Genomic DNA, 9,134 nt, shown 5'->3' with positions numbered 1-9,134 from the left:
GGTGTGTAAAAGAGTGAAAAAATAGAAAAGTCTAAAAAAAACCCCAAAAAACCGTCAAAAAAAAAAAAAAAAAAAAAAGCATGACCTTGGGCAGAAACAAAATTAAAAAGACATACACAAATAGAAGAAAAAAAAAAGACAGGCTATTTTTCCTTTTTTTCTGCTAGCATCCACACTCCATACTGAACACAGAAACCAGACATCCACCATAGCTGTGGAACAACTCGGTAATACATAACAGCTTTGTCTGAAAATTGAAGGCTATTTGCATACAGACTAAACATGTGTTTTAATAAACCAGAATTTTGACATCATCTGCTGATCCTCTGACACGTTTTATTTTATTTAATTTTTTTTCCTGTGTTGGCAGCTCTGTTAACTGTACTCAGACACTCACCCAGATTCACTTTTTTTTTTTTTAAACAAGGAGAGACTTGGACATGAGCTACCAGAAAACAATATTAATAATATGTAACTCAGATGGGCACAGACGTACAGACATCCAAACACGCACTCACACATTTATAAACATCATACGTATTGTATGAGGTGAGCTGCGGTTCTGGACCGAACGGAACGGCATCACTGACTTGGTCCACTGAAACATTTAACTTTTAGATGAAACGTCACATTTTGTACTTTTGAATAAATGGCATTCGATCGCAATTTCAAGTGGCAACAAATGGCGATGGCGATAGAACTCCCAAGTTGAACTGTGCCTCTGTCCACTCTTCATGTATGAACATGTAATGTATCGCAACACTTTGAATTTTATAAGAAGTTCATTTATTTTAGGAGCTTAATTCAAAAAGCAAAACTCTATTATTTTTTTTTTTTAGATTAATTCATTAAATAGTGTGGTATGTTTCAAGTGTTTATTTCTGTTCATTTCAATGATTATGGGTTGCAGCTAATAAAAGTACGAAATTCCGTTTAACAGAAATATGGAGTACTGCACAGGCCAATTTTAAAGAATATATTGTGTTAAGGCCTACACAACAATAAGGAAGACTGCTGACTTGACAGTTATCCAGAAGACTGTCTCTGACGTTCTCCACCTTTTTCTGGCTTTAGCTAAAGAAGCTAATGCCAGAAAAGGTACAGTTGCTATTAAAAGTGGCTGTTCACCGAGGGCTGCCGTTAACTGTGTTAAAGGTAAAATGGGTGGAACGAAAAAGTGTGATTGAAAAAGGTGTACAATCATCAGGAACGGCTGTATTTTTATGCAAAATTTGTTCAAGAGTTTTGGGGAGACTAGACAGAATAACTGAACTTCGGTTACTCTTAGTAATGAGACATGATCATAAAAATGAAAAGAAAAAAAAAAAAAAAACATTTTAAAATATATCACTCTGAGTATTGAACCCGAATAATGCGAGTTTTTTGTCAATTAAATTACTGAAATAAACAAACTTTTCAATAATATTCTAAGTTACTGAAAAGCGAACATGTATGTCTGTCGGGGTGACCGCTGGTTTTAAACAATGACTCGATGGACAAGCTAACGAAACTCTTTGGCGTCAGAAAAAATATGGCCTATCTCCTCGTTTGTTTCTTGTGCAACCTTAACGTTTACTTTCTAGTTGGTCTAAGATTGTCAAACTATTTACTTATATACAAATAAAGGTTAGATGCCTGACACACAGGAGATACACCACATGGAGGGGCTGACTGCAAACACCACCAGAAACAAGCTGGAACTCGGAAAACATAATCAAGGTGAACGTTTCCGACATTGAACTCAAGCCTCCTTCATGAATAAACAAACACAGAAAACGCAGAAAGTCATCTTACAAAGACAATGTAAATAATCTGAATTTGATTTCGAATTGTATCCTTTTAAAAGATAGCACTGAAGGAAGTTTACACTTTATCGTAGCGATGCTTTATGGCGATCATGCTTATGCTGTGAGCAGTAGTTTATCTACTCCTGAACGGCGCCACATTTGTAAGGAAATACAGTCGTGGGGGGAGCAGCAGAATTGAGGATATTGACTGGTACTGACCATAAGGTGCTTAATACATTATCAAGAACATGCGCAATGGAGCCTTAATGTGGGCGATAGTTCTAGGTCCAAAATATTCCTGCAGCATTTGGATAGTAGGGTCATAGTGTAAGTGTATGCAGGGAACTCTATGCATATTGTTGCAGCAATAGGGTAATGGATGAGACGATGGAGTGTGGCTAGCATTTTGTGCTGACTCGAACCTCACTAAACACAACCAAACCGGCTGAGAGAAATGCTGGTTAAAGAACGGAATGTCGTCCTACAGAGGCATATGAACGAGCTGTTGGCCAGCATGCATATAACCACGCTGTTGTGGCTGATCGCAGTGCTTCCATGCACTGCTGGAGTGCATGCAAAATACCACGGTGCTTGGTAAATACATAAATTGTTCAGTTCTAAATATGTCTCGTTTCTTCAAAATTGTTTTAGAAACATCGGTTTTCTCTCAGGGATGCATCCAAAATCTTCCATTATGCTGCTTAACCCACAAATGCATTTTTACTGAAGAAAATGTGGCACCCTGTTGGAAAAAAACAAACATGTTTACCTGCTATCTAATGTTAATTGCCAAGAAGCATTGCAATTATATATATATAATTTGAGAAGCTTGTAACATCAAAGATAGATTTAAGTTGATGGTTTTTCATTTTCTGGACTGATGACTACTGGGTCAAATATTAAGATCCAATTCAATATTTAAAAAATAAAGAAATGATAGCCTTGCTCTTCTCGTAGATTCCAGCCCTTTTCGAAAGAACAAAGTAATTTTGTGTCTGTGACCATTTTCGCACCTTTAGAAAAATAAGTTTTTGAATAATACAGAGCAGAAAACCCCAAGAAATATTAAACAGAGTAATGACACACACACACACGCACATACACACACTGCCTCACACACACACACACACAAGCACTCTGTAACAGTTTAAAAGTCTAAGATACAGAGGAGTTTTGAGATTGAATAAGATGAGGAAATACCCAGCATACATCAGAGAGTAGCTTTAATCTTTGCGACTGCCCACATTGTTGCAGACTCCGCGCGCTTCTCTTCCATCGGCTTGATGAGAAATCCCATTCTTTCATAATTGTCACTAAAGTACAAAAGTCTACAAGTGAATACAGCATTGCACATTTATTAGATCTATGTGTAGATATATAGATTTATTTAGACTCCTTTTCTCTTACATGAATTCATTGTAACTTGGTTAAATGTTAAGTCTTCTTTCAGCCATTAGCTGTTGGTTCTGAATATTGGCCAAGAGGGTACACAGAGGAGACAACAGTAAAAGGACGTTTTGGCAAAATGAGATTGAGGACTCCTCAGGCGCGTGGACCAATCTGAGGCCTTGGAAGGGAGGTTTAACATGAACAAAAAGAAAAAATAAATAAATAAAATAAAACTGTCACCATTTATGTATTACTTTCCTCTGAGGTCGCCCCTCTTTACCTCAGTTCCACCTTCACACTGAGGTAAGAACAGTATCCAACATTGTGCTAGGGGAAAAAAAAACTCCCAAATGTTTCCAGTGAAGAAGGCTCAGACGGATGGCTCGACGGACAGATGGCGGGGGGGAGTCGGTGTGAGTTCAGATGAGCTGATGGAAGGTCAGTGAGACAGTTGTAACCACAGAGCTCTGCTCCTCGCCATGGCCCATCAGAATTGGTACCATTTTTTGTCTTTGCATTTCAGCATCATCTGGAGGCAGGAGAAAAATGTCCAAGAGAGAGTTTACAGTGAATTAAAAACAACGTACAAACTGTTGGATGCATATTTCCAAAATAAAATAAAAATGCTTTGTACACAAGTCACATCACATACGTAGGTCATGATACGTGACTCTATCCTGCCCTCTAGTGGGCAAATGAATAAAGTTAGCATTTACCAAGAGGTGCATTGTAGAAGTAATTCCTATAATGCATAAATAACTTTAAGCTAAGTCCTTTAGCTTTAAGTAATTTAGCTTTCCCAAACAGCAACAAAGAAAGAGCAAACTGTTTCATCAGTTAAGAAAACATGTCTTAATGGTAAACATTAGCATGTTTTATAACTTTTTGTAATTAAAATCTGATCATCACATCAATCCTAGAAAATGTACTGCACATTCAAATAAGGCACATGTTCACTGCTGTGAGATGCAAAATGCAACCGGACTCTGGTTTTTGGTTTGGTTTTTCACAGTTTTTGTGCCACAATAAATTTGTTTCTATATTTATTAAGTTATATCAGTAACTCAGCAAATTCTGGCCACACTAAAAGAAAAACAACATGCTAAGTTCTTTAAAAGAAAAAGTTTTTCTGACATGTTTTTATGAGAGATTTCTCAAGTTAATTTTTTTATTATTATTATTATTATTATTGTTATTTTTGAACACATTTTCTTACATCATGGGCATGTTTGGAAAAAGAATCTGCGCTGGCCATCATGGCAGCTGTCCTCTCCTCCAGTTCACCCAGTTTTTGACCTCTTTCGTCCAGCGCTATCCGAGCACGTGCCAGATCTCCGACCACGCCTGAGGCCGCCCCCTTCATCCCCTCGATGCCACCTGGGCCGGGAATGTGCTGGGCCAGACTTCGAGACGCCTTCCCGGCCGCTAGCTCGCCAACTTAGTGAAGCAGGAACAGGACAGAAGACGAAAAAGATTAAGTTGAGTCTGATTGCACGCATTTAAAGAGAAGATGATTTTTACGACGACTCTGGCTTACATAGTTCTTCTCTGTCCAGAGATTGCGCTCCTCCTCCAAAGAGACCTTTAAAAAACCCTCTGTTTGGCGCCTCTGGTGTCTCTACTGGTGTAAAAAGTTCACCCAGCATCTCCTAAAATATCAAAAGCTCTGTAAGTTGAACTTACAGAGTTGGAAGTGTTATATACTTTTAAAAAGTATATAACACCTTTCTTTTTTTGCATTTCATAAAGTTTGCAGACACGACTAACATAAGAGTTGGTTTAACACCGAGTAACCTGCCTGTAAATTCTCACAGGTTTCTTGACTGTAAGTTATCCTCTGAATCTCTGTAGGCGAGCAAAGGTACATGGCCTGGCCCAGATTTGTGAAGCAGAACGTCCTGGCTATCCGCATGTCTGTCAAAGGTAGGTAGTTTACATCCATGAGTGGTCTCAGTCCCGGCACACTAGGAAGGAGGCACAGAAGCAACAGAAATGATTTGAAATGAATGTGTAACCCAGTGTTAAAAACACAAGTAATAAATTAATAGATGTTGACTTAATATCTTATTCTACAAGAAGATTAAAAAGTAATAAAGTTAAAAAAGAATACGTTTGTAAATATGTTCATAATATTGATTAAAAAAAGTGCTAAAAATCTTTAAAACCTGTGAAATATCCCTTTAGTGATTGCTTTTAGTGACAGATTAAACAACCAATAACTGGCACAGTTTGATTTCACATCAGCCAATCAGGTTGATTGTCCCGCCCCTTTAACTGCAGGCTGAGATTTAGCTAACACCTCCCTTGAGAGCTGATGGTTGTTCCGTAAATTGCCTGTAAGATTCTGTTAAATTCTACGAAGAATCCTGGAAATTGGTAAGACAATGTTAAAATAGTATCGCAGAATTTATATTTCAAAATAGTGAATCTGTTTTTTTTGTTTGTTTTTTTTAATTAGATCTCGGAAAGCTTCTGTTCTAACAGCTGACGTCCGGAAAAATCCCCTGTAGTCGAGTAGCATTGAAGCATCGGTGAGTGATCGCACGCGCTCAGCCGTTGGCCCAGTAAATTCGCTAAAAATTGGCTAAAATACCTAATAACTGTTCAGATTTAATAAAAAATAAAATTGTCTTGTAAACTTTATATCATTATTAATGTGTATGTTGTATTTGTCCGATGTAAATTTACTTTTTTCTAGTACATGTTTTAATATTTCGACATTGTTAGTGTCATGGTGCTGTAATGTGCTTTTATTACTTAGGAACTTTCTGTTCTCTGTAGGTCAGAGCTTATGCGGGTTTCTAATCCACATTTTGAATGTTAGATTTAGTGTTATAGATGTACTTTGGCACTTTTCGATTGAAATTTTAATTGTTGCTTAAGCTTTGTTGATATTAGCATCCTGAATTTTAAGATGCTTTACTTTGACCTTCTTCCAGGTCAGTTTTTTTTTTTTTTCCTTTATGGTGCACTTTTGAAGCATCATGCCCAGAGACATCAAGATCACCCCCACAAGAACTTGGATGGCGAGCCCCAGCCCAGAGGACCGAGTGAACCAGTAGATGATGACCCAACTGGTCACCAGCCGTGAAACATTGAAAAAATATTTCACAAACACATTGTAAAGACTAAACAAACTTTGAAAGAACACTTGACAGACATCAAAAAGACTGGGTTATTTCTTTTATTTATGTATTTATTTATTTATTTTTTAGAAAAAGTGCGCAATTTTTGTTTATTTGAACAATATGGATCCACAAATGTTTATATTAAATTCTATATTATTTTTTTTTTTTATTTACATAGTGTGCTCTCCTCTGTTGTTCACACCTAGGCTCCTCCGAATTTAGAATCTCCTGATCAGGCCCAGCTTCCTTTATACTTCTGTAGTGTTGGTATTAGTAAAGTAAATTAACTTAACTTGCCATCTACTATTAAAGGTATTTAAAGTAACCTTTCTTGTGGGTTACAAATAGATTATTAATAATTGTCTCCACCGTATCCAGGCTTCCTCAGTATTCAGAACTGCAACAGTTGTCTGCACACCTTAGGTTGTCTTAGCGAGAGCCCGTATTTTATATTTTAAACATGATAAATGAGTTTCTTAACTGCCTGAAACCCTCAAATTCCCTGAAGGTCTGAGCATTTTTTTTTTATGCACTGAGAATTTGGAGGAGGTGCACATAATGGCACAAACACAGTAACACAAAGAAACAGCTGGACGTCCTTTGCAGACACCGTTATGGACGGCTGTTCTGTCCGTCACTTCAGGGAACCGTGATTGATGAAAACGACCGTCACACCGATACACCCCTCCTCAATTACAACCCGTCACACGCTGCATAGAAATCCACCTGCTGTCTGAGTGGAGAGTTTCCAACCTTGACAAATTCATTAGCTACAACGTTGCGTACAACGCTTCAGGATATGGTTCGTAAGACGGAGTTGAATGTGGTACACGTCGTCTGTGCGACGAGCACGATAAAAAGTGCATCCTGGCAAGTCGGACGGATCATACGACGACATGTTCCGTAAGAGAGGTAAGCCACAAATGCGTGCCAATAAAACTGGCCATTCACAAAGTGCCTTTCCAAAGACGATGCTTGAAAATTGAGTGGAGGAAATGTGGTAGAAAAAGTTGCGCAACAAACAGGGATAACCATCTGTTATGCGATCAAAAACTGATAAATGTTATACATATTAAACTTTTAAAACTAAAATTATTGAAAGCTGATGTGTGGGTTATATGCAAAAAAAGTAAAAAAAAAAAAAATATATATATATATATATTGTAAGACTTTAACAAACCAATAAAATAGGTGGTTTCATGTCACCTCAGCTAATTACATCGTCTGTCCTGCCTTTTAGGTCAGTGTTTATGGTCAGTGTGGTGCTTAGTAGCACCTTGCTGTGATAATAGAAACCTGCTGGCCTCATGGAACGGAGTACTTGATGTAACAACTCAACAGCAGGAAACAACTGAGGTCATATGCCTCGTCCAATCTGAGTGCTGTGGAGCTCAGGCTCCATGGCTGCAAAGTTGCAGTTCAGTCTTTCCAAATTACCAGTTTTATCCGAAATAATAACAATAAAAATAACAAATGTTATTTGTAAGTTGATAAAGGTTTAATGGTGTCTAGTGAAAACAATTTGTTGTACAATCAGTTAATTGAAAATCAATTTGCAACCATTTTTTTTCCCATTTTGGCACTAAAGTATGCTAAAATCGGCATAGCATTTAATAAATGGCTTTAACAGGTGGTCTAATTTTAAGAAAGATAAAAAAACACTTTTACTGGAAAAGAAATGTCAAATCCACTTAGATTGTTTAAATGAATTGTTTGATTAGCAAACCTTGCTTGAACTCCTTACCTGAGGGTCATTATGTGGCCGTTGGCACAAAAGCAAGCCACGCACACCGACTGGTTCATCTGTACGACGTCTGCCCGCAAGATGAAAGAAGCCTCTGTGATGCTGTGTTTGTAGATGCAGGTCTGGGAAGGAAGTGAAATGACCTTGGCCTGCTTCTCGGAGCACACCACGGCAAACTGGCTCTCGTTGAGCTCCTGCGAGCTGGAAGGTGAAACGGAGACGGGCCGCCGCCTTCGGATCTTCTCCCTTTCTTCGCCGTCCGCTGTGACGTTGGGCTCGTACCACGTTTCAAATGCAGAAGGTAGCAGGGAACCGGCAGAGTCCAGAAAAGCCATCCGCATGATGCTTCCCTTGAGCCGTACCAACATGCCTATGAAAAGAAACAGTCTCTCAAACGTCTCTGCTGCTGGTCTTTTGTACCGTTTATCTTACAGTTCAACTCTAATGTAATTCAATAAATTCAATAAGAAACGATATGACGTTTACCAGTAGGTGAAATGATAATTGGCTGCAGTTGCCGCTGCTCCCCTGCAGGTGGCAAAGTGAGCGCCAGTACTAACACAGTCCCCAGCGAGGTGCCGACATACAGACAGGGCGTCAAAGCGCAGTCTCCCTTCCGGGCAAAAGTCTCACAGAAGTGGAAGGAGCTGACGGCCTCTCGGGCTTCCTTGTCGATGCTGGTGACGCTGGAGGAGCGGGAGCGGCTGAAGGAGTTGTCCCGGTGGTCTAACGGGTTGGCACCCCGCGGTGGGCACACGGACAGGAGGACAGCACGGAGAAAACAAAGAGAGGTAAAGCACCTGCAACGCAGCGACGTCAACTTAATCTGTGCGTTGCCTTGCAAAAGTGTCATTTTTTCTTGAACCTTTTCCACATTTTGTTAAATTGCAATCCCAAACTCAACTTATTGTATAGGGATTAAATGTGACAGACTGACACAAAGTATTACTGTACAGCGCAAGGAAAGGATATGTGGTTTTCAAAAATGTTTTTTAATTTTTTTTTTTTTTTTTTTTTTTTTTTTTTTACAAAATAGTAGGGGAATTTTTTTTGGGGGTTTTTGGGGCTTTTTTAATAATTGGATTT

The 9,134-nt window shown here is 38.6% G+C and overlaps 1 protein-coding gene across 1 annotated transcript in view; it reads right to left on the bottom strand.

Annotated features, from left to right (window-relative positions):
• Positions 1-407: 407 nt before the first annotated feature.
• LOC106949012 (syntaxin-binding protein 5-like) overlaps positions 408-9,134 on the bottom strand; it is a 54,290-nt gene continuing 45,563 nt past the window's right edge. Inside the window, exons 18-23 of the mRNA XM_015034961.1 lie at positions 8,535-8,816; positions 8,049-8,418; positions 4,975-5,140; positions 4,714-4,825; positions 4,393-4,613; positions 408-3,705 (exon numbers count right to left, since the gene is read on the bottom strand). Coding sequence (XP_014890447.1) covers positions 3,664-3,705; positions 4,393-4,613; positions 4,714-4,825; positions 4,975-5,140; positions 8,049-8,418; positions 8,535-8,816 — 1,193 coding nt within the window. The 3' untranslated portion in view covers positions 408-3,663. The remainder of the gene's footprint in view (positions 3,706-4,392; positions 4,614-4,713; positions 4,826-4,974; positions 5,141-8,048; positions 8,419-8,534; positions 8,817-9,134) is intronic.

This window comes from Poecilia latipinna, unplaced genomic scaffold, assembly GCF_001443285.1.
Source record: "Poecilia latipinna isolate Pla-1442-1.1 unplaced genomic scaffold, P_latipinna-1.0 Scaffold318, whole genome shotgun sequence".
In the NCBI taxonomy this organism is placed as follows: Eukaryota; Metazoa; Chordata; class Actinopteri; order Cyprinodontiformes; family Poeciliidae; genus Poecilia; species Poecilia latipinna.
This window is presented reverse-complemented; position numbering and strand designations above follow the sequence as displayed.